Genomic DNA, 26,029 nt, shown 5'->3' with positions numbered 1-26,029 from the left:
GAACTAAAATGGACAGGAATGGGTGAATTTAACTCAGATGACCATTCTATCTACTACTGTGGGCAAGAATCCCTTAGAAAAAGTGGAGTAGCCAGCATTGTCAACAAAAGAGTCTGAAATTCAGTACTTGGGTACAATCTCAAACCAACAGAATGATCTCAGTTCATTTCCGGGGCAAACCATTCAATATCACAATAATCCAAGTCTATGCCCCAACCACTAATGCTGAAGCAGCTGAAGTTGACCAGTTCTATGAAGACCTACAAGACCTTCTAGAACTAACACCAGAAAAAAGGGGTCCTTTTCATCATAGGGGGCTGGAATGCAAAGTACTCAAAAGATACCTGGAGTAACAGCTAAGTTCGGCCTTGAAATACAAAATGAAACAGAGCAAAGGCTAACAGAGTTTTTTCAAGAGAATGCTCTTCCAACAACACAAGAGATGTCTCTACACACAGACGTCAACAAATGGTCAGTACCAAAATCAGATTGATTATATTCTTTGCAGCCGAAGATGAAGAAGCTCTATATAGTCAGCAAAAACAAGACTTGGAGCCAACTGTGGCTCAGATCATGAAATCCTCATTGCAAAATTCAGACTTAAATTGAAGAAAGTAGAGAAAAACCACTAGATCATTCAGGTATGACCGAAATAAAATCCCTTATGATTATACAGTGGAAGTGACAAACAGATTCAATGGATTAGATCTGATAGAAAGAGTGCCTGAAGAACTATGGATGGAGGTTCATGACATTGTACAGGAGGCAGTGATCAAGACCATTCCCAAGAAAAAGAAATGAAAAAGGGCAAAATGGTTATCTGAGGAGGCCTCACAAATAGCTGAGAAAAGAAGAGAAGCTAAAGGCAAAAGAAAAAGGGAAAGATATATCCAACTGAATGCAGAGTTCCAGAGAATAACAAGGAGAGATAAGAAAGCCTTCTTAAGTGATCAGTACAACAAATTAGAGGAAAACTCTTGAATGGGAAAGACTAGAGATCTCTTCAAGAAAATTGGAGCTATCAAGGGAATATTTCATGCAAAGATGGGCATGATAAAGAACAGAAACAGCAAGGAGCTAACAGAGGCAGAAGAGATTAAGAAGAGGTGGCAAGAATACACAGAACTGTACAAAAAACGTCTTCAAGACCCAGATAACCTCGATGGTGTGGTCACACACCTAGAGCCAGACATCCTGGAATGTGAAGTCAAGTGGGCCTTAGGTAGCGTTACTACCAACAAAGTTAGTGGAGGTGATGGAATTCCAGCTGAGCTATTTCAAATTATAAAAGATGATGGTGTGAAAGTGCTGCGCTCAACATGCCAGCAAATTTGGAAAACTCAGCAGTGGCTTCAGAACTGGAAAAGGTCAGTTTTCATTTCCAGTCCCAAAGAAGGGCAATGCCAAAGAATGTTCAAACTACCACACAATTGCAATAATTTCACATGCTAGCAAGATTATGCTCCAAATCCTTCAAGTTAGGCTTCACATAGCAGTATGTGAACCGAGAACTTCCAGATGTACAAACTGGGTTTAGAAAAGGCAAAGGAACCAGAGAGATGCTCTTGATACCGTTTTCCCCTTGGGTCCCCACAGAGATGGCATCACTTAAGAGATTGAGCACTTTCTTAGATTTTTTTTTCCTCTCATCTTTTGATCTCTGTTCTCGACACTTCTCTCCAGTACACCCTGCTGTGAGTTTCACAGATTAGAGCTGGTTTATTTAACAGGCACTGAAGACGACAGCAATATGTGGGGTCTACGGGATTCTCAAGGGTCCTGAAAATGTTTAAGACCTGAAAAAATGTTCTCTGATCCAAAATATGAACAACAGCAGCAACAACCAAATCTTTTCCAGCAAAAACATTTATTTCAGGAATTCCTGGTGATCAGTGGTTAGGACTCGGGGCTTCCACTGCAGGGGGCAGCTAAGATCCCGAGTGCTGTGGCAAGTCCAAAAAAAAAGAAAACAAATTATTTCAAAAGCAAAGTTATATAATTTATTTCAAACATTTAAATGGAAATAGTTTAAAGTAGGATGTTGTGTGCATTCTAATATGTTTGATATGAGCAGAACATGCCCATCCAAAATGGTCAGAGCCTGGGACATAGATTTGCATCAGCCCTGGATGGGACTGTTGTGATGAGAGTTTGAAAAGCACACATCCATCAACTTAGAGGCATCATATTAGATGCATTAACTTAGACAGCATCATATCAAGTCATACAACAGAAAGTAATTAAATAAAGAGGATGGCAATGACCCCCCCTTTTTTAAACACGTTTTTAGTTTATTTGGGCCTGTCTTAGAACAGGTGTTTGCAAGTCAATTTTAAAATCAAACATTCTCTTATCAATAGATGAAAGGATTTTATTATCCTAAAATAGGATGGACTTGACTGGTCTCTGATAGCTCATTATTTCCCCAAAGAAGGGCTGTGTGGTCACTGTTTTATAAGGGTCACCATTATTGGCTGTCTTTCATTTTAACATGTCTATAAATAGTAAATCCGTGCAGTAGGTTACCTTGCCTCATCTTTCATTTTACATCAGGTTTGCTTTGGAAACTATACCAGGAAGTTGCATTGCTCAAAGCTAGACATTCTGCAGGAACTTTCTCAAGACTTTTTTTTTTTTTTTCTCCCGTGGTTGAGATGGGTGTTTGGTTACACACGCTTTAAAGTCCAGGCTAACGTACTTGTGACCAAGCTCCAAGTTGGGGTTGGGGTGACCTAGAGGATTGGGTTCCAGGACCCTTGCTGCCTCCAATTTTATCTGTTTTCCTTGATACAATTTCATTTGAAAAAGAGGAGAAGGGGAAAAATGTTTCCTGTACTAAATGATTAAAACCAGGATTCTCTGGCCTGGAATGGTCTCTGTGTTTGGGAAGGATATTTTATGTTGAGAGAACTTCCTTTGTGATTATATACATATATATATATATATAAAATTTATTTTATTGAAGTATAGTTCATTTCTGCTATACAGCAAAATGATTCAGTTGTACATATATACATTCTTTTTCTTATTCTTTCTTACTATGGTTTATCACAGGATATTGAATATAGTTCCCTGTGCTGTATGGTAGGGCTTTGTTTATATATTTTATATATAAAAGTTTGCCTTTGCTAATCCCAAACTCCAAATCCATCCCTCCCTAGGCCCCCTTGTGATCCTGATTGGCCCCTCTAACTGCCCCTCCATCTCTGGGAAGAGACCACTGACTTTGAACTTGGGGCTTTCATTTCTGCTTCATCCACTCTGAGAATCATGGTCCTACCAACACTTGTGTCTGCTGTCTCCTAAAGTATGGATGTGAGAGTTGGACTGTGAAGAAAGCTGAGCACTGAAGAATTGATGCTTTTGAACTGTGGTGTTGGAGAAGACTTGTGAGAGTCCCTTGAACTGCAAAGAGATCCAACCAGTCCATTCTGAAGGACATCAGCCCTGGGATTTCTTCGGAAGGAATGATGCTAAAGCTGAAACTCCAGTACTTTGGCCACCTCATGTGAAGAGTTGACTCATTGGAAAAGACTCTGATGCTGGGGGGGATTGGGGGCAGGAGGAGAAGGGGACGACAGAGGATGAGATGGCTGGATGGCATCACTGACTCGATGGACGTGAATCTGAGTGAACTCTGGGAGTTGGTGGTGGACAGGGAGGCCTGGTGTGCTGCAATTCATGGGGTCGCAAAGAGTTGGACATGACTGAGCAACTGAACTGAACTGAACTGAACTTCTCAGCAGAGATGAGGTCTTTGGCTCTTCCTATGTGTGGCTTTGTCAGTATCCCTTTTCATAAAACAATGTCGGTTGCTAGTTGCTTATGGGACTAGAACACCTAGACCTTTCCCTGAGCAACACTTGGTTTGTGGAGGAGCTTCAGTTCAGTTCAGTTCAGTCACTCAGTTGTGTCTGACTCTTTGTGACCCCATGGACTGCAGCACGCCAGGCTTCCCTGTCCATGACCAACTCTGGAGCCTGCTGAAACTCATATCCATGGAGTCAGTGATGCCATCCAACCATCTCATCCTCTGTTGTCCCCTTCTCCTGTCTTCAGTCTTTCTCAGCATCATAGTCTTTTCCAGTTAGTCAGTTCTTCGCATCAGATGGCCATGGTATTGGAACTTCAGCTTCAGCATCAGTCCTTCCAGTGAATATTCAAGACTGATTTCCTTTAGGATGGACTGGTTGGATCTCCTGGCAGCCCAAGGGACTCTTAAGTGTCTTCTCCTACACCACAGTTCAAAAGCATCAGTTCTCCAGCGCTCAGCTTTCCTTATGGTCCAATTCTCACATCCATACATGACTACTGGAAAAACCATAGCCTTGACTAGATGGACCTTTGTCGGCAAAGTAATGTCTGCTTTTAATATGCTGTTTAGGTGGAGGAGCTTAAGTTCACTCAATGTCATTCAGTTACAGGTGTAAGGTTTGGCGAGAATGAGGAGTACCCTAATAAGAAAAACGGAGGACTACACTGAGTCCAATTTGAGATCATACCATAGAGCTGATAAAAGGAACAATGTGACCAAGGCCTGGAGTCTGCTATTTGGAACATTTCCAAGCAGTTCCTGGGGTGATCCCTTCAGCTTGCTCATACTCCACAGTTGCACTAGAGGTTGGTGATACCGTGGCCAGGACAGAGGTGGGTTTAACAAAAAAGAATGTGACTTGTGCTTGGCAAAGCCCATTTTCCTCCTCAGCCCTGGATTTCATCATTTCCCATCTTCTCAGAGTATATTTCTGAATTTTCAACCATATGGAAGTTTTCCAGTTATCATTTTGTTTTTGATTTCTAGCTTAATTCAGTGTAATCTGCGAACATACTTGGATGACTTTTTAAAATTTGTTAAGAACCTTCATATGGCCGTGGAGAAGGAAATGGCAATGCACTCCAGTATTCTTGCCTGGAGAATCCCATGGACAGAGGAGCCTGGCAGGCTACAGTCCACGGGGTTGCAAGAGTTGGACATGACTTAGCGAGTAAACCAACCACCATCATATGGCCAACTTTTATGAATGTTTGATGCTACTTGAAAAGTCTGTTTTGTGTAGTTGTGGGGGTTTCAGGATTCTGCCTTAAGTTAGATTAAGAATGCTAATGGAAAAAAAAAAGAGTGCTAATTATGAATAGCTCACATCTTCTAAATATAGTGGTGTGTCCATGTCAGTCTCAAACTGCTCATCTATCCCTTCCCTACCCTGTAATGGTATGTTCTTTCTCTAAGTTGGTGAATCTGTTTCTGTTTTGTAAATTTGTCCAAAGTCACTGCAGATGGTGACTGCAGCCATGAAATTAAAAGACACTCCTTGGAAGGAAAGTTATGACCAACCTAGATAGCATATTCAAAAGCAGAGATATTACTTTGCCAACTAAGGTCTGTCTAGTCAAGGCTATGGTTTTCCCAGTGGTCGTGTATGGATGTGAGAGTTGGACTGTGAAGAAAGCTGAGCGCTGAAGAATTGATGCTTTTGAACTGTGGTATTGGAGAAGACTCTTGAGCATCCCTTGGACTGCAAGGAGATCCAACCAGTCCATTCTAAAGAAGATCAGCCCTGGGTGTTCTTTGGAAGGAATGATGCTAAAGCTGAAACTCCAGTACTTTGGGCACCTCATGCAAAGAGCTGACTCATTGGAAAAGACTCTGATGCTGGGAGGGATTGGGGGCAGGAGGAGAAGGGGACGACTGAGGATGAGATGGCTGGATGGCGTCACTGACTTGATGGACGTGAGTTTGAGTGAACTCTGGGAGTTGGTGATGGACAGGGAGGCCTGGCATGCTGCGATTCATGGGGTTGCAAAGAGTCAGAAGCAACTGAGCGACTGAACTGAACTAAGTTCATCTGTGTCACTTTTTTTAGATCTCACACATAAGCCGTATCATATGATATTTGTCTTAGAGTGAGGGTAATTAAAAAAAAATCTGTCTCAGACAACTTCAGTATCTGCCCACTCTCATTGGTCTGTTTCTACTGTCTATTATTTTTGCTGGTTTTCATTCGTGTTGTTGTGTTTCCTTGTGTATTTTTTATTGTATGAAAAATTGTAATTGCATATGATTGTTTGTAGAAATAACATGAGACCTGGGATGACCTAGGATGACACATGATTTTTTTTATTTTCCTGGTTGCTTTAATCAGGTGCTTGTGGTTACAACAATATGCCCTTACATCAGTCCTTGCTTAGGAATTGAGATGATTTATACCTGACTTGTAGACATCGTTTCAGTTCAGTTCAGTCGCTCAGTCGTGTCCAACTCTTTGCGACCCCATGAATTGCCGCACGCCAGGCCTCCCTGTCCATCACCAACTCCTGGAGTTCACTCAGACTCAAGTCCATCGAGTCGGTGATGCCATCCAGCCATCTCATCCTCTGTCGTCCCCTTCTCCTCCTGCCCTCAATCTCTCCCAGCATCAGAGTCTTTTCCAATGAGTCAACTCTTTGCATGAGGTGGCCAAAGTATTGGAGTTTCAGCTTTAGCATCATTCCTTCCAAAGAAATCCCAGGGCTGATCTCCTTTAGAATGGACTGGTTGGATCTCCTTGCAGTCTTTAGTTCAGCTTATTTTGGTCACCTTTCCTTCAGTGGGGCAGGTCTTTATAAATTTTTTTCCTAAAGGAAATAGAGGTGAGTGTACACACATGTGCAGAAAATATATGTCTAAGATTCTCCATCTCAACATTACAATATTTATGAAGATAAAAGCTTAGAAGTGGCTTATAATGGAATAAAATGTTAAACACTTTTAAATTAAGATGATATCTTTGAATAACATTTATTATTTGGGAAAACACTTGCTATATAACAAAGCAGAAGAAGCAGGATATAAAACTGTATATTCCAGTAACACTCCAGTTTTGTAAGACTTACATATACAAAGAAAAAAGTTTGAAAAGTACCCTACCAAGATGTTAGCAGTGAAGTGAAAGTTGCTCGATCATGTCTGACTCTTTTTGACCCCATGGACTATACAGTTTATGAAATTCTCCAGGCCAGAATGCAGGAGTGGATAGCCGTTCCCTTCTCCAGGGGATCTTCCCAACCCAGGGATTGAACCCAGGTCTCCTGCTTTGCAGGCGGATTCTCTACCAGCTGAGCCGCCAGGAAAGCCCAAGGTGTTAGCAGTAGTCCTATATAAAATTAAAAGAAAATTTACATTTTCTTATTCACATTTTTTTATGTCTTTTAAATCCTCTATAAGGAATGTGTATTATTCTTAAATCAGGAAATAAAATCAAGTTATTACATTAAAAAAAAAATAGTTCACAGGAAAGCAATGCAGTCAGAATGGAGTAGATAGGCCATAGTTTGCAACATCTGTCTGATTGCCTGGGGAAAATTTCAAGGTCAGGAAATCTTTCCCATTTAAAAAATAACCTTATTGAAGTTTCAAGTTGCATATGCTACAGAGAACTGCTTATTGGACAGTCTTTGTGCTTGAGGTGCCCAAGATACATAACAGAAGTGCGGACACACCCAAGAAGAAGACTGGAAATAAGACTCAGAAAAGAACACCAGTAACAACATAGAATCTCAGTGTTGGAAAGGCACCTACAGGCTGCCTGGCCCAATCCTTCACCCATAAGAATTCTCTCCTACAAAAAAGTAGTAGGTTACAGTTTGGTATTGCAGTGTTTGACCTCTCAAGGTTATTACTTGGACTTTGCTAAAATGTGTCAAGTGACAGGTTCATTACTAACTTTGAAGGCAGCCATTTCCAAGGTGGGGTAGCTCCAGCTGGAAGAAAGTTAGTAAGTTACTAGCCTGGAGCCCAGAAGGGCATACTAAGGTGAGGTTAATCAGCAATGGAGGGAGAGCCTGTTGACTCCCAGCCTCTCTGATTGGCAGTCCCTGGCTCCCTTCAGTTTCCAGTCTGACCATTTGTGCAAAACGCTTCTGTTGGCAAAACAGAGCTTGTGGTTGGCTTCATCCTTTGTTTGATAAACAGATGTGTGTTCCCAAAAAGTAATTTTAAGCTAAGGTTTTTGGGAAATAAGCTGCATGTTTGTAATAAACAGCCAATTTTTTTTTTCCAGTTTTGTCTACATGCAACTAAAAAGGACCAGGTAGTATTCAGCTAAGTGAGAGGTTGTTGGCCCTCTCATTTCCAACATCTGACTTCTCTCCTCCATGGCCTTGCAGCCTCTTCTGTGATGTTCCATTGCTCTCTTTCTCTCTCATTTTCTCATCTCTCCTGCCCAGGCTGCCCAGAACCTCTTAGGGTCAGTAAAACTAACCCTGACTCAGGATTCTTGGATTCCAGTTTTCATGTTGTCACTTCCTGTGGGACCCTGGGGGAGTCACATACCTTGCTGATAATGTTACCTGAGAGAGATAGTGGGTGTGGGTGTCCCTCTGGGAGGGAAATCTGTGGAAATGGAAAATTCAAGCATGGGGGAAAGTCCAAGGAAATGCTGCCTTCCATCCAATGTGGGAAGACCTTTGTCTCGGGTCCCCAGGACTCCACAGAGGGGATAGAGGGATTTTGCTCCATATGGTGCCTACACAAAGGGATATAGAAACAAACTGTGAGAAACAAATTGGGAAGTTGTGGGGCTGAAGGGAAAACCTTGTGTCAGGAGCCCTGGCCTCTGTACCCAACTGTGTCCCTGAGTAGCTCTGTGACCTTAAGCAAATCCCTCACCTCCCTGGGCTTGTTTGCTTACCTTTAAAGTAAAGGGATTGGATAGATCTCTAAGTTTTCTTCCAGAAGCGAGATTCCATGACTCTGTTCAATATTGCACATTAATGGAGGAAGAGAAATGAGCTAGTAAGGTTTTTTTTTTTTTAAGAAAGTAGCAGTAGAAATTATGCTGGGAAGAAGCTCCCTCAGAGAATTTATTTGTAAAAAAAGATTTTTCTTAAAAAAAAAACTTTATTTTTAATTGGAGGATCGTTCCTTTACAATATTGTGTCAGTTTCCGCCATATAGCAACATGAATCAGCCATAGGTATACGTATGTCATCTCTCTCGATACTTATTTTTGGCTCCACAAGGAAGACCCATCTCCTTGCTGCATGCAGGCTTTCTCTAGCTACAGTGAGCAAAGGCTACACTTCATCGTGCTTCAAGGGATTCTCATCGTGGTGGCTTCTCTTGTTGCGGTTCTCGGGATTTGGAGCGCAGGCTCAGTAGCTGTGTTGCATGGATTTGGCTGCTCCACGGCACGTGGGATCTTCTCAGACCAGGGATTGAACCCATGTCCCCTGCACTGGCAGATGGATTCTTAACCACTAGACCACCAGGGAAACCCCCTACTAGAATTTAGAGTAAATATTATTACAGAAAAGGTGAGTCATTGGGGAAATGCTCCCCAGTGAAAAATCCAGAGATGCAACAGGTAAAGTCTGTCCATGACAAACCTAGGGGCAGTATGTTCTTTGTGATGAAATTTTATTTTCCTAAATCTTACTCCCAGTCAGACTGTGACTTCAAGTGAAGAATGAAAGGGATGTAGAGTAGCTCTGCTCTGGAGAGAAGGGAAGCAGAATCAAGACTAAGGCATGCTGAGGTGGAGAAAAGGGGACCCAGAGGGCGCCATGATGGAGGGTCTTCTTGGGAACAAGGTGGTTGTGGGCTGAAGGTGGGAAAGGCGGTGAGATGGGATGGAGGGGAAAGAAAAACGTTGCTGTCCCTGAGAGAACTGGGAAGGCTCTTACTCAGGGCATGATCTAGAGGATGGAAAGCTATAGAACAACAGTGAGGGCCCAGCGGATACTGGATGGCACCAATACATCCTGAGACCCATCACTGGAGCAGGTCCAAGGCCTAGTGGGAGGGGACGGTCCTGGTTCCAGCCAGCATATGTAATATGGTTATTGGTGTGCTGATAACCTGGACTCATGAATGTTGCTGTCAACAGACTGTACATGTTGTTATGTGTGTGGAGCTGAATGTCATTTCCTCTTTTTTGAACAACTTCAAATCATTCTCTTTCCATCTCCAGCACGTTGTCTGTTAAAGCCTGTTGCGAAGGCTCCTGGCTTGTGGGCTCAGTGCCTGGCCTGAGGCGGACGAGTGCTAGGTAAGTGGATGGTAAAATCAGTTCTTTGAAGGAAGGTGATCAGGCTAGGTTTCAGTTCAGAGAGATCTGATATTGTTTTAGAAAAATCAGGGTGCTACTGTTGCAGCTTGCCTATTTTTGGCATTTCTGGCATAAATTTCTTGCAGGCATTTTGGCTTTTCTCCACTTAACCCCTTTTCATTTTTTTAAGGATGTGATTAGCATTAAAAAATTATTTATTTTTAATTAAGGGATAATTGCTTTGGTTTCTGCCATACATCAACACTCTTTTCATTTTTTAAATTATGATATCCTGAAAATTGATCTAGTAGAGCTGAACATGTGGTTGTGCCCAGCGTCATCCTAATCCCAGGTCCAGGGCTACGAGAACAAAGGAGGCCCTTTGTTTTAGGTCTGCCTTGAAGGTGTATAAGGTGAATGCTTCCCACTTAAGCTTCTCAGGAGCCATTTTAGAGACAGTCTGTAGGGCATAAAAGTGTCTTGCTAGAAGCCTGCATGGACAAGTATGTAGTGGCTGCAGCTGGCATTGTGCCCCAGACTTTCTATAGAGGACAGTGGTATTAAACACTCAATGTCAGAAACAATGTTCATTTGGATAATGTAGGGGATTATTTGCTCTAAGTGGTAAAAGATCTACCTGCCAATGCAGGAAACACAAGAGATGTGGGTTTAACTTCTGGGTCAGGAAGATCCCCTCATAGGAAATGGCAACCCACTCCAGTATTCTTGTCTGGTAAACCCCATGCACGGAAGAGCGTGGGGGGCAAGAGTCCATGCAGTCACAAGGAGCTGGACACGACTGAGCACTCATTCCTTGGCCGTTAATAAGATGCAGTTCAGTTCAGTTCAGTCACTCAGTCGTGTCCGACTCTTTGCGACCCCATGGACTGCAGCATGCTAGGCCTCCCTGTCCGTCACCAACTCCTGGAGTTTACTCAGACTCACGTCCACTGAGTCAGTGATGCCATCCAACCATCTCATCCTCTGTCGTCCCCTTCTCCTCCTGCCCTCAATCTTTCCCATCATCATGGTCTTTTCCAATGAGTCAGTTCTTGGCATCAGGTGACCAAAGTACTGGAGTTTCAGCTTCAGCATCAGTAAGTAACTACTTAATAAGGTAGTTTCTTTCAAGATCTAATCCCAAATTTAACTGTTATTTGGGATTTTAAATATATATATTTAAAATATTAAACTTTTTTCTTTTTTTATTATTTATTTTTATTGTAGTATAATTGATTTACAATATTGTTAATTCCTGTTGTATGGCAAAGTGATTCAGTTATATTCTTTTCCATAATAGTTTATCATAGGAATTTTTTAAATTGGAGGATAAGTGCTTTACAATGTTTGTTGTTTTGGTTTCTGCTGTACAAAAACGTGAATCAGCTGTCAGCATATATATGTCTTTCCTCCCTCTTGAACCTCCCGTCTCATGCCAACTCCCAGCCCTTTATACTCTTAAAAATTACTGAGAACCCCAAAGAGATTTGACTTATGTGGATTCTACCCACTTGATACTTATCACACTAGAAATTAAAACTGAGAAATTAAGTATATTAAATTTAAGTATATTAATTTAATATACTTTAAAAGTATATTAAGTCATCTGAAATAATATTAACCTGTTATATGTTGATATAAATATATATTTTCAGGAAAATAACTATATTTTCCAAAGTGAACAATTTATGGAGAAGAGAGGCATTGTTTTATTTTTGCAAATTTCTTTAAGGCCTGATGATAGAAGACACTTTTCATCTTTTGCATCTGTTTTTTTCATTTAATCTGTTGCTATTTGTTATTTTTGAGTATATTAAGAAAGTCTGGCCTAACTTAGATTTTGTAGTGTTAAAAGGGGGGGAAATGTTTTACCAGCTTTTTCAGAGAGCTGTGGATATTTTTCTTTGATACTACACCAAAACTTAACAAGTAGTAATTTTTAAAAGCTTAGTTGCAATGTGGGATCTGAAACCAAATCAGTGACTTTTTCATTAAAACCTACTGGCTAATCATTCACTTTCGATGAATCGTTTGCCTGCACATGATTTTATAACATCATCCTTTAGTCATTTGGAAAATATTGGTACATTCAGTTATGAAGATCTTCCAATGTTGTCACATTTCATGATATGCTACACCAAGAGAAGATCATGTTTATTAATATCCTCACAGAAGTAGCCCCATCAGAAAAGTTTTTAGTCTTAGGAAGCTGTCAAGTCTTGGTGGCAGCTAAAAGTTTTCTAAAATTGTATCTTTATTATTGGCAACAAATGCTGTCAGTTGTTTTCCTTTGAAGTGACAGAATCATTTGGATCCTTTTTTGAGAAAATGCCTGCCAAATGCCAAAATCTGTCAGCTGCTCTTTCAAGTAAAAAAATTGCTCTTCAGTGAAAATAGCAGCTAATTCAGCCTGCAAGTCAAATAATTGCTTTTCTTCTTTATGCCATAGAAGTGTTTTATGTCTACTTTCCATTCTGTCACACAGGATATTGAAAATAAAAAAACATTTTCTCTTTGGCCTGGACCACTGTTCCAGTCTCATAACTGTTCCACCTAATGCTATTTTTTCCTCCTCTTCAATCCACCCTGTCATTAGAAATATATTTTCAAAGCTTCACACCTATCTAGGCCTTCTTGTTGCTTTCGGGACAAAGACACCACCTGTTTTTAAATTATTATTTATTTATTTGGCTGCACCAGGATCTTTGTTCTTCATTGCAGCATGTGGGATCTAGTTCCCTGACCAGGGATCAAACCTGGGCTGCGGCAATGGGAGTCTTAGCCCCTGGGCTACCAGGGAAGTGCCAAAGACACCATCTTTAACACAGATCCTGAATTTCCTCGTCCTTCCCACTTCTCCAGCCTCATCTCACAGGCCTTCTTCTTTCTCTCTACACTGTTTATTCTGCCTCCTCTCCCCAAGAATGCCTTCCTTTAGCCGAGGCTGGGTCTGGTTATGCAGCTCAGACCGTGTGTATACTCCTTCAGGGTGTTCATCCCAGTATATTCCATGTTGGTCCCTGTAGTTATTAGATGACTTGATGACTGAGGTGAGAGTGTCTCAGATCTGGAGCCATCGTCTGGTTCAAGTCCTTTCTTTACCATTTACTAGCTGAGTGACCTTGAATAGATCCCCTCTCTCTGCCTCAGTTTCTGAATCTGTAGAACAAACAATCAAGAAACCGGGATCCTAATCTTACCTATTTCTTAGGGTTCTGTCTTAAATTAGCCCACAGGAAGCAACATCTGTGTGTTAGCCATTGACATTAATTAGGATTGTTGTGTCCGACTCTGCCGGGCTCCACAGAAGCAGAACTGATTTGCCTCCTTTATTCTAAGCACCTAGTACCTTCCCTGGCACATTTTCTTTTATTGCCATTAAAACTTTGATTTTAATTGTTTAACTGTCTTCATATTAGTAAATGGATGCGAATTTTAAAAATCAAGTAATAGGAAGGATTTATTTAAAAAAATGCTGAAGTCTCCCGCTACTCCATCTACAGTTTGTTCTATAGGAACGACTTCTTTTTTAAAGATTTCTTTTTTTTTAATGTGGACCATTTTAAAAGTCTTTATCAAATTTGTAACACTATTGCTTCTGCTTTATGTTTTGGTTTTTTGACTGAGAGGCATGTGGGATCTTCTTGACCAGGGATCAAACCCACACCTCCTTCATTGGAAGGTGGAATCTTAACCACTGGACCAGCTGGGAAGTCACCCTAAGAGCTACTTTTGACTTCTTTCTTCTTGTGTTTACCTTCAAAATGTTCGAATAATATGCTCACATTGCTATTCTTGATTTATCTGTGTTAGACATCATCTGTTGACTTGTATACAGTTGTCCCTCTTAATCCCAGGTTTCGCTTTCTGTGGTTTCAGTTGCCCTCAGTCAACTGTAATTTGAAAAAACAACTAGTCCCTAGGTTTTCAGTTGTGCACTGTTCTGAGTCATGTCATAAAATCTTGTGCCATCCTGCCTTCATCCTTCTAGCATATGAATCTTTCCTTTGCCCAGCGTGTCACTTAGTAGCCCGCTTGGTGGGTTATCAGATTGGCTGTCAGGGTATCAGAGTGCTTACGTTCTCGAAACCCTTATTTTACCAAGTCATGGCCACAAAGCACAAGAGTAGCGATCCTGGCAAGTTCCTCCTTAGTGAGTGGTTATAGGCGAGGAAACAGTATTTGTGAGGAATTGACAGGACAAAGATTTGGGGTGTCCAACTAGTGAAGACTCTAAACAGCGTTTGGGCTTGGGGCAGTAAATTAAAGAAGTCACAAGGTTTGTTCACATGAGCTTCCTGAGTTCCCTGTCTTTGGTGATAAGGGTGTCCTCCAGAGGCAGGGAGAGAGAGTATCTTTCACATAAGAGATTTAGTTCCTGCTTGCAGGGAGACTGGCTGAGGGTGTGTGTCAGAGTGCCCCACTTGAGCTGACTTTCTTAAGTGACTTTAATTCAACAGAGTGCTAGTCATGTTCGACTCTTTTCGACCCTGAGGACTGTAGTCTGCCAGGCTCCCCTTTCCATGGAATTCTCCAGGCAAGAATACTGGAGTGGGTTGTCATGCCCTTCTCCAGGGGATCTTCCTGACCCAAAGATTGAACCCAGGTCTCCTGTGTTGGCAGGCGGGTTCTTTACTGTCTGAACCACCAACATGCTATTGGGCACAACGTGGGGTGACCTACCCTGGGCCCCAGCTGCACCCTGGCTGGGAGGAGCAGCAGTGCTTGGCTAATCAGGTGACCTCCACGTCTCAGTGGAGGGTGGCTTCATTACCAATTGGCAGAGGTGAACGTTCTGATTGTCTCTGACAGTACCCCCACACAAGTTAACGAGGAATGCCCTGTTACTACAGGTGGGCGGGGAGTCCAGGCACCCCACTTAGCCTTCTCTGACACTACCCTGGGGGTGTTGTTTTGGTGTAACTGCATGAGGGAAGAAGTCTAGGCATGATGGCCTGTGGCCACATTTTTTTTTCTGGGATGTTTGGCTGTGTTAGAGTGATCCTATCTGAAAGTCTTTCTGGCTAGCCTGCCCCCTTCCTGTTCCTTTGGCTAGAGAGAGCAGGCTTTGGAAATTTTTTCTTTTTTTGTCTGCATATCTTGCTGGATTCTGTAGCACTTCATCTAGGATATATGAAGCAGAAGAAAACCCAGAGGACACAGCCCGGCCTTGTTCCTCAGACCAGGAGGTCCTTAGTTTATCTTCTCTGTACCTTTTGGAGCCTTCTAATATTTATTGTATATATAATGTTAAGGGTTTTACTTTTTCTTCTTGATAAGTAAAACTATTTCTACTCTATCCTTCCAGAAGCAGAAGTCAAAGTAATATTTTAAAACTGTTAATCTAGGAATTTCCCTGGAGGTCCAGTGGTTAAGACTCCTCACTCTTAATGTGGAGGATACAGGTTCGATCCCTGGTTGGGGAACTAAGTTGCCACATGCCACATGGCAAGGCCAAAAAATAAAAAATAAAAAAGTGAATCAAGTAATGTCACTCCCCTGCTTCAAATTTCCCAAAGGGCTTCCCAGTGTGTTTAGAATAAAATCCAACTTTCTTACTGGCCCATCAGCTCTCACATGGCTTGGCCCTTGCCTCCACCTGACACACCTGGTATGACCTCTCCCCACTCCTCCCATGTTCCAGCCACACTGGCCTCCTTTCTGTTCTGGAATACGTTGAGCCTTTTTAGACCATAAGACAATATCATGCAGTGGTTGCAAGCACAACCATTGTGTCAAATGACCTGTCATGAGTGACTGTGTGACCTTGGGCAAATGACTTAATTTCTTTGTGCCTCTATTTCCTCATGCGTAATATGAGAATAAGAACACTGCCGTAGGGTTACTAAGAAAATTAAACGGCCTAATACAGGTAAAGTATCTAATTGTGTTCTACAGTCATGAAAACAATGGCAAGAACTCAATAGATATACTAACTATTGTGATGATGTTGCTCCCCAATGTCACACCCCTGCTCTCATATCCAGGTTCCTGCTGCCTAGAATACCCTTCCAGCAGCTTCTTTTTGCAAAACCAGCCCCTTAAAAAATCTTTCACACCTCAGCTCAAATGCTGCTGCTGCTACTGCTGCTAAGTCACTTCAGTCGTGTCCAACTCTGTGCGACCCCATAGATGGCAGCCCACCAGGCTCCCCCGTGCCTGGGATTCTCTAGGCAAGAACACTGAAGTGGGTTTTCCAATGCATGAAACTGAAAAGTCAAAGTGAAGTTGCTCAGTCATGTCTGACTCTTAGTGACCTCATGGACTGCAGCCTACCAGGCTCCTCTGTCTATGGGATTTTCCAGGCAAGAGTACTGGAGTGGGGTGCCATTGCCTTCTCCGCAGCTCAAATGCTATCTCTTCTCAAATGAGAGAGGTCTTCCCTGACCATCTATCTAAAATGATCTCTCTTCATTTCTGTAAAGTCTAGCTTTCTATAATTGCACTCTTTGTAATCTGCAATATCTTGCTAACTTATTACTTGTTTACTGTTTGTCTCCTTACATCTGGACATAAGCTTCATGAGGGCAGGGCCTTGCCTCTCATCTACTGCCCTATCCTTGAGCCCAGAACAGGAGGGCACATAATCCATTCTGTTCTGTTGCTCAGTCATGTCTGACTCTTTGCAACCCCATGGACGGCAGCATTCCAGGCTTCCCTGTCCATCACCAACTTCTGGAGCCTGCTCAAATTCATGTCCATTGAGTCAGCGATGCCATCCAACCATCTCATCTTCTGTTGGCCCCTTCTCCTGCCTTCAGTCTTTCTCAGCATCAGGGTATTTTCCAGTGAGTCACTTCTTCACATCAGTTGGCCTAAGTGTTGGAGTTTCAGCTGCAGCATCAGCCCTTCCGGTGACTATTCAGGACTAATTTCCTTTAGGATAGACTGGTTGGATCTCCTTGCAGTCTTAAGGGACTCTCAAGAGTCTTCTTCAACACCACAGTTTAAAAGCATCCATTCTTTGGCGCTCAGCTTTCTTTATGGTCCAACTCTCACATCCGTAATTGACTACTGGAAAAACCACAGCTTTGACTAGACGGACCTTTGTCAGCACATAATCAGTTCAGCTCAGTTCAGTCTCTCAGTCGTGTCTGACTCTTTGCGACCGCATGAATCACAGCATGCCAGGCCTCCCTGTCCATCACCAACTCCCGGAGTTCACTCAGACACACGTCCATCGAGTCAGTGATGCCATCCAGCCATCTCATCCTCTGTCGTCCCCTTCTCCTCCTGCCCCCAATCCCTCCCAGCATCAGAGTCTTTTCCAATGAGTTAACTCTTCACATGAGGTGGCCAAAGTACTGGAGTTTCAACTTTAGCATCATTCCTTCCAAAGAAATCCCTAGACCCTCAAAAAATACTTACTGAATGGATGAAAGAATTTGGGTCTTTTACAAGTATGAACTTACTACAAACAATGCTACAATAGACATGATTGTAATTAAATTTTGATTTGTATCCTTCAATTATTTTTTAGGATGATCTTCTGAGAGTTCTGAGATTATTTGGTCAAAGGACAAGCATACTCCCATTCAGACAGATTGCGCCAATTCAGAGTCCTGATAATGTCATACAGGCATGCTGGCCTTCTGCACCTTTGATTTGGGGCTCTAGGAGAAAAAAATAGCAAACCTGAAAATGACCTCTCCTGCCTGTACTTCCACACGCTAAATAAATATCTAAGATCCTATTTTATTTTATAGAATAGGACACTGAGAGTGAAGTGAAAGTGACAGTCATTCAGTCGTGTCTGACTCTTTGTGACCTGATGGGCTGTAACTCGCCAGGCTCCTGTGTCCAAGGGCTTCTCCAGACAAGAATACTGGAGTGGGTTGCCATGCCCTCCTCCAGGGGATTTTCCCTACCCATGGATCAGAATTCATGTTTCTTATGTCTCCTGCGTAGGCAGGTGGGTTCTTTACCACCAGTGCCACCTAGGACACTGAGACCCTGGGATTAAATAGCTTCCCCAAGGTCACATGTGGTCAAAGGCAGAGATGGGGTCCTGACCCAGGCAGTTTGGAGCTCAACTCTGCTCTTAACCATCAAGATGTACTTTTTTCTGTGTTTGCTTCTCTGATTCCTGAGCACCAGGACCTTTGAGAGCTACTGTTCCACTGACCAAAAGATGCAGCACTCAGAGTTGGGGCAAAGAGCAGAATGGAAGTGGGGAGGAGAGGGGAGAAAGAAGAGGGACGCACGGACTGGGGCAGGGGCTTCTCTCGCCTTGGCCTGGAGCTTATCTGATGGCAGAAGCAGAGTCAACACTGGTGATGCCTCTGTTAGTTTTCAGTTCTGAGCTTCCTGCTTTGGTTTGCCAATCCTGAATTCAGCCTTGAAAGCTAGCTTTGCCCAGGTGAGTCTGGACTCTTGAATGGGTCTACCGGGTTGAGATGGGTGGGTGTAGCCAAGCTCTGCTTCTTAAGAAGCCCAAGCATTACCTTTCCTCCAGGGCTCTCAGAGGCCCTGACTCTACTGCCCTAGGTGCAAAACAGCTGCTTCTTAGCTGATTGTTTGCAAATTGCATTCACACCTCTTCTCTGTTTCCTCCCAAGGAAAGCTAGATTTTCACCCTGTGTTCTCAAAGGTAATGGTTCTTATTTGGTCATACACAAAAATCACCTGAGGGGCTTACTAAAAAGGCAAATTTCGGACAATCTTGGAAACTGAACACTGATTGGATATTTGATATTAAGAAATTATTACTGAATTTTTACATGTGACCATAGTATTGTGCGTGTGTGTATGTGTGTATAACATATACAGAGAAAATCTTTATCTTTTGAATATTTTGATATTCACATATTTTGAAAGAAAAGTATGATGTATACAATTAGCTTCAAAATAGCCCAGAGTGGGTAGGAGAAATGGGTGGGGATTAGAGGATACAAAATTCAGCAACTGTTGCTGCTGAGTGGTGAGTACATGGGGTGGGGGTGGGGGTTCTTTATACTATTCTCTTTATTTGTGAAGATGCTATAATTTTTCCATAATAAAGTGTAAAAACACCAAAAGGTACCCTCCTTATTCCAGGGTACATTTTACAGGCACCCAGCATGGCTCTAGGGGGATCTACTCATTCCACCTAGAGAAAAGGCTCTACAAAGGGAACTCAGGTGGCCCCTGTAGAAAAACAACCTCATTGACTCACCCCTCACGCCTCTGCCAGATAAACGGGAAAGAGCAGTCCTCAGTGAGGAAAGGGTGCATCGCTCAGCTGACCTGTGTCAACTCACCTGGGCTGCAATAAAGCTGAATTTTAGCTGTAGTGTACGTATATATTTAGATGGCTTTGTATAGTCGCCTTTTGAAGTATTTTGTAAATTAATTGTTGGTAGGGTAGTGAGTGTGGTGTGTTTTTTCTTTTTTCCCCTTTGGTTTTCCAAAACTATTTTTTAAAATGTTATCACATTTCTCCAGCGATATGAAGTGTTTTAATACTGTGTAATAGATATTCGGAGAAGGCAATGGCACCCCACTCCAGTACTCTTGCCTGGAAAAATCTCATGGACGGAGGAGTCTGGTAGGCTGCAGTCCGTGGGGTCACGAAGAGTCGGACACGACTGAGCGACTTCCCTTTCACTTTCATGCATTGGAGAAGGAAATGGCAACCCATTTCAGTGTTCTTGCCTGGAGAATCCCAGGGACGGGGGAGACTGGTGGGCTGCCGTCTGTGCGGTCGCACAGAGTTGGACACGACTGAAGCGACTTAGCAGCAGCAGCAATAGATATTTGGCTCAGCTGATAAAGAATCCGCCTGCAATGCGGGAGACCTGGGCTCGATCCCTGGGTTGGGAAGATGCCCTGGGTTGGGAAGATGACCTGGTGAAGGGAAAGGCTACCCACTCCAGTATTCTGGCCTGGAGAATTCCATGGACTGTTTAGTCCATGGGGTCGCAAAGAATCGGATACAACTGAGAGACTTTCACTTCACTTCAATAGATATTAAAACACAGGAAGGTTATCTCTAGGGCTCTTCTGAGGCCTCAAGTCGGCTCTTCCCAAACCCTCCCCTCACTGGGGGATAAGTGTCTTCCTTAGAGAAGGAAGTCTCTGACCCCGGTGGTGCCCCAAGGTCGTGGCCGAGGGCCCAGGTGGGGCGGGGGAGGGAGGGGGTGTGTGAACAGGGCCGGCCGGCGAGGCAGGTTTGTCCTCGCCTCGGACAGGCCGGTGTTGATACAACACAGCCCGCCTCGGGCTCTGCGAGCGCCGGGGGAGGAGAAGCCGCGGGAGGGGCTCGGCGGTCGCTGAGGGAGTCGCCTGCGGAGTCCGCGGCCGGGCTGGTCGCCTCCGCCGGCCGCTCGCGAGCCCTACCCTCCCGGCCCCGCCGAGGAAGCCGCGGGAGTCGCGCGCTCAGGACCGGGACCGGCTCGGACAAGGCTGGGGTAGGAAGGGAGGGTCCCTGTCTTGTGCTCTTGGGTCTGCAGGAAGCTCATGTTTTCTGTGTCTTTTCTATGAAAACTTTGCTTGGCTTGCTAGAACCGGCCGTGTGAAAAATTCATTCATCTGGGTGTCAGCAGGTACAAATGGAATACCAGATTCTGCATTCGGGAGGGTCGGAGGAGATTTTTGCCTCTAGTCTGTAAATCCGGAAATGTTTTTTGAGCCTCTTCTTTGGGATTGAGCTCGACGGGTGATGGAGTGAAAACCAGTTCTGATCTCATGGGTTTTTCTGGCTAGTGGGCAGAACAGACAGGAAGCAAGTAACTGCAGATGATTGTACTCGGTTATATTATGGGAGGGCTTCCCAGGTGCCTCAGTGGTAAAGAATCTACCTGCCTGTGCGGGAGACACAGGTTTGATCCCTAGGTTGGGAAAATCCCCTGGAGAAGGAGATGGCAACCCATTCCAGTATTCTTGTCTGGGAAACCCCATGAACAGAGGAGCCTGGTGGGCTACAGTTTGTGGGGTGGCAAAGAGTCAGACCTGACTTAGCCACTAAGCAACATATTCTGGGAGCACAAAGAAGGGTGCTTAGTTTGCTCTGAGTGTTGGGGATCCGGAGAGGTGTATGGAAGAAGAGGATTCTTACCCCAAGAGGGAGAAATGACAGGAGTATGTGGGGTATGGGGGATGCAGGGTGGGGAGGAAGGGGTTGAGGTTCTAAACCTTGGGAAAGCCTGAACAAAATTTCTCAGAGAATTTCGGGGAAACGGGAAGGGAGGGCCAAGGCCAGATGATGCACACAGCCCTTCCTTGGCTACGTCAAGGGTTTTAGACCTTAACCTGTGGGAAAATGGGACAATGGAAGGATTAAAACAGGGGGGATAAACCCAGTGTTTGCAAATAGTGGATCATACATTATAAAATTATAAGGAAAAGGGATTCCTTCTAGGGTATGTGATGGTTCTTCCGAAAGGTTGGGATCTGAGGAAGACGGTTTGGTTTGGCAGCAGTAGGGCAATCTGGAGGGTCTTGGGTGAGAGTGGGTTCTAGGGTGAATATCCTTTTTCCTTATAGAGGACATACAGATTTATTTCATTCCTGCTGACTGCACAGAGTTCTGTTGTATCAGTTTAATCTTTCCCCTGTTGATGGATATTTAGGTTAGGTCCACTTATTATAATTAGTAAATACAGTGTTGTCAGAAACATCCTTGTGAGTCCATTTCCCCTTACATTTCTGAGTTTATCTGGGTGAAGAGCAGTGGAAATCTTGTGTCATGGATATGAATAACACAAAGTTTGGTGGATACTGACAAATTGCCCTCTAAAAAAACTATACCAAAAAAATGCTCAAGTATCTGAAAATGCTTGCTTCCTCACACCTTCAAGTGTATTTATTAATCATATTTTAAAATCTTTTGCCAATCTGATAGGTGGTGAAAAGTAGTACCTTGTTGTTTATGTTTTTAAATTTAGGAAAGATTTCCTGTTGCATTTTTTTTCTTCTGTTGGATTTTAATATAACTCAGTGACACATTTGTTACCTCAAATATCTTTGTGTCCCGCAGACTAAGGTTGGGCCAACATGGCGTCCATATTCCGAAGCGAGGAAATGTGTTTGTCACAGCTCTTTCTCCAGGTGGAGGCTGCATACTGCTGTGTAGCTGAGCTTGGAGAGCTTGGATTGGTTCAGTTCAAAGATGTAAGTACTGCATTCATAGGAGACCAAAAGAAGGTGGAGTTTCCACTTCTTGGTGGTGAATAAAGGCCAGGGAGAAGCGCCCTGGGCTGGAGTCATGGAATTCAGTGGTTCTTGTTCTTCTGGCTAGAATTTGTGATAACATTGGGCAACTGACTTGCAGACGTTTCTCCCTTCTTCCTTATGTGTCACCCCTATAGGAATGTTTTGAAACTCTAATATAATTAAAAAGATGACATTGTGCTTTATTTCCTATGTACCTTTTCAAGACATTTGATATATCCAGTGGGCGCATGGATTACCAACCTTATTATGAGGGCAAAAAGCAGTGCTTCCAGACCAGTTAGTTTGAGGAAAAAGTATCTTGGGAGTCCACAGTCTCTTGAGGGTGATATTCTCCAGCTAGACTGTATCCCCCCTCCTCAGTTTTATTGAGATATAATTGACCTATAACACTGTATAAGTTTAAGGTGTATGGCATAATGACTTACATCATAAGACTCTTACAATTTACTCTCTTAACAACTTTCATATATAATGTACAGCAGTGTTCATCATATTTATCATGTACATTATATCCCTAGTACGTATTTGTCTAATAATTTATCTAATTATCTAATAATTTATCATAATTAGATAAAATTATTTATCTAATTATCTAATAATAATTTATTTATCTAATAAAAGGAAGTTTGTACCTTTTGACGGTCTTCATCCAATTTCTCTGTTACCTCAACCCCCACCTCTGAAATCTGATCTCTTTTTCTATGAGTTTTTTTGATTTTGAAGTATGATTGACTTACAACACTGTTAGTTCCTGGTACACCACAATACCAGGATATCAATATTTCTACACATTTCAAATGATCACCATAATAAGTCTGTTTACAGTCTGTCACCATGCTGCTGCTGCTGCTGCTAAGCCCCTTCAGTTGTGTCCGACTCTGTGTGACCCCATAGACAGCAGCCCACCAGGCTCCTCCATCCCTGGGATTCTCCAGGCAAGAACACTGGAGTGGGTTGCCATTTCCTTCTCCAATGAATGAAAGTGAAAAGTGAAAGTGAAGTCGCTCAGTCGTGTCTCTTTGTGACCCCATGGACTGCAGCCTACGAGGCCCTTCTGTCCATGGGATTTTCCAGGCGAGAGTATTGGAGTGGGGTGCCATCGCCTTCTCCGGTCTGTCACCATAGAACTGTCTTAAGTAAGACGGGGTATCATTTCCCAGAGGCAGTTGAGATCCTCGCCAAAAGCTTTTGAATTCAGTTTAGAAAATGGGACTCGCTAATTCCACTCATTTTCTTACTAAGGTCTGGTCAAAACTAAGCCCTTCAGAGAAGGATCATGACTTTGCAGCTACAGTTCCAACTCAGGACCTGACATGGGATATTAGTTCCTTAATAACATTTATTGGGCTGAGCTGAAGGGTCACCGGCACAAAAGGATGCTGACTTTTTCTTGAAGACCAGGATCCACTGCATGGAGCTGTGCTATATTCAAGGTCCTATTGTATTCATGACTCCATTGAGGAATTCAATTTGGATAGTAAGTGCAGCTAAAACTTAAGAGAAGTTTACAGAGGCCAGAGCTTGTGGCATTTGGGGAACTGAGGGTAAGAATATCAAGGTATATTTTGACTGGAACTCTCCTGTCTTGTGCATGGAAGTATCTAGTCCTAAGATGATTCCAGCAACATTCTGCGGCATTAATAATTAATAATAGTAATAGCCAAAGAGAATGTGTTGGCAGTGGTTGCTACTAATGTGTGCCTTGTGGCTTTCCTCTCCCTCTAGTTAAATGTGAAAGAGAGCCGCTTCCAGAGGAAATTTGTGAATGAAGTCAGAAGGTGTGAATCATTGGAAAGAATCCTGCGTAAGCCAGTTTTCTGCTTGCGGTTTGAATGTGCACTGGCAGGGAGGGAGATGGTTTGCAGGGGTGATGTCCTGCAGTCTGCCCCTATGTGTGATACTGCTACTGTAGGTTGAGACAGATCCTGGTTGGCGGCAGAGGAGGCTAGAGATGGGGGCCAGGTTCTGTGGCAGGTGCCAGGGCAATTCAGGCAGCAGACCTGGGAAATGCACCTGTCCTACTTGACCCATTTCTTAAGTATGAGAAAACACACACACCTTGGGCTCTCTGGTGGGGTTTCATCCTTCAGGTTTTCTGGAAGATCAGATGCAAGATGAGATTGAGATTCAGGTGCCTGAGAAGTCCCCGCTGACCCCTCTCCCACGGGAAATGATCATCCTGGAGGTAGGTTCTTTCTGACTTAACAGAGGATGGTATCGAAGCCTGTCTCCTGTGAACCCTGCAAGCCTCTCATGGTCCTCTGCCCCATTGCTGAAGGCGTGGAGGTGGGTTTATGTGTTGGTCCACTTTTCAGTGTTACTCCCCCAGGAAAAGGCCCCCCGTGCAATTTTTAATGTCGCCCTTGCATCTTTTGGTGGCCATGTGTGTTGCTTCCATGTCTTGGCTATTGTAAACAATTCTGCAATGAACAGGGGGATGCCCATTTCTTTTCCAGATATGATTTCCTTTCCTTTGGATAAATATACCCGGAAGTAGAGTTGTGGGATCCAGTGGTTTGCTTCTTAATTGTCTGTCTGGTGCATTGGGTCCACTCTGGATTGAGGCCTCTCCTCAGATTGGCTTCTGAGGTCAAGTGGGAGAAGGTAGCAGTTTTCTTTAGCTAAGGCCTTTATGGCTGGAGGACCCCTCCCTCTTTCTTTCCCTTCTCTGTCAATTTGCTTTTGTAAAACACTGAGTATCTGCTGTGTACAAGGCACCTTGGTGAAACATGGCCTTACTTCTAGGAGCTTTTAGAGCAGGCTGTGGGGAGAGGAGGGAGGGTGAGCCAGGGGGAGAGGATGTCAAAAGGTTACTGTTGTTGTTCAGTTGCTAAGTTGTGTCTGACTCTTTGCGACCCCATGAACTGCAGCATGCCAGGCTTCTCTGTCCTTTACTGTCTCCCAGAATTTGCTCAGACTCATGTCCATTGTGTTGGCGATGCCAATCCAATCATCTCATCCTCTGTCACCCTCATCTTTTGCCTTCAGTCTTTCCTGGCATCCAGGGTCTTTTCCAGTGAATTGGCTCTTGGCTTCAGATAGCCAAAGTATTGAGGCTTTAGCTTCAGCATCAGAACTTCCAATGAATGTTCTTTAGGGTTCTTCAGTCCTTTAGGATTGACTGGTTTGATCTCCTTGCTATCCAAAGGACTCTCAAAAGTCTTCTCTAGCACCACTGTTCAAAAGCATCAATTCTTTGGTGCTCAGCCTTCTTTATGGTCCAGCTCTCATATCCGTACATGACTACTGGAAAAGCCATAGCTTTTGACTGTATGGCCCTTTGTTGGCAAAGTGATGTCTCTGCTTTTTAATATGCTGTCTAGGTTTGTCACAGCTTGCTTCCCAAGAGGCAGCATCTTTTAATTTCTTGGCTGTAGTCACCATCCACACTGATTTTGGAGTCCAGGAAAAGAAAATCATTTACCGCTTCCACTTTTCCCCCCTCTATTTGCCTTGAAGGGACCTTGCCTGATGGGACCAGATGCCATGATCTTAACTTTTTGGATGTTTAATTTTATGCCAGGTTTTTCACTCTCTTCCTCTTCACCCTCATCAGGAGGCTCCTTAGTTTCTCTTCACGTTCTGCCGTTAGTGTGGTATTATCTGCATATCTGAGGTTGTTGATATTTCTCTGGGCAATCTTGATTTCAGCTTGTGATTCATCCAGCCTGGCATTTCACATGTTGTCAAAAGGTGGGCAGATCCAAATCCTGGAAGGCCCTGTTGATCTTCGTTTAAAAAAAAAAAAAAAGGACTTTTTATCCTCAAAAGAGAAAGGGCTCACTAAGAGAGGTGAACAGGTATGGAAGAGCTTCATTGATTGAGCCTTATCTCTGGCTGGGTTTTCT

The 26,029-nt window shown here is 43.3% G+C and overlaps 1 protein-coding gene across 6 annotated transcripts in view; it reads left to right on the top strand.

Moving 5' to 3' along the window:
• ATP6V0A4 (ATPase H+ transporting V0 subunit a4) overlaps positions 1-26,029 on the top strand; it is a 71,484-nt gene that overhangs the window by 4,699 nt on the left and 40,756 nt on the right. For 3 of the 6 annotated variants that reach the window (XR_011256508.1, XR_011256507.1, XM_069586989.1), the window contains exons 1-4: positions 19,606-20,416; positions 21,985-22,118; positions 23,907-23,985; positions 24,272-24,366. Coding sequence is in view for 4 of the 6 variants with exons in the window: in XM_069586989.1 (XP_069443090.1) it covers positions 22,002-22,118; positions 23,907-23,985; positions 24,272-24,366 (291 nt within the window). In the remaining 2 variants the exon portion in view is untranslated. Of the gene's footprint in view, positions 1-4,418; positions 4,648-8,086; positions 8,226-9,950; positions 10,029-19,605; positions 20,417-21,984; positions 22,119-23,906; positions 23,986-24,271; positions 24,367-26,029 lie in introns of those variants that run through there. The other 3 variants (XM_069586991.1, XM_069586992.1, XM_069586990.1) reach the window with 3 other exon arrangements.

The sequence above is a fragment of the Ovis canadensis genome, chromosome 4, assembly GCF_042477335.2.
Source record: "Ovis canadensis isolate MfBH-ARS-UI-01 breed Bighorn chromosome 4, ARS-UI_OviCan_v2, whole genome shotgun sequence".
Classification (NCBI taxonomy): domain Eukaryota; kingdom Metazoa; phylum Chordata; class Mammalia; order Artiodactyla; family Bovidae; genus Ovis; species Ovis canadensis.
Note: the sequence above shows the minus strand (reverse complement) of the source record. Positions and strands in the feature narration are given on the sequence as shown.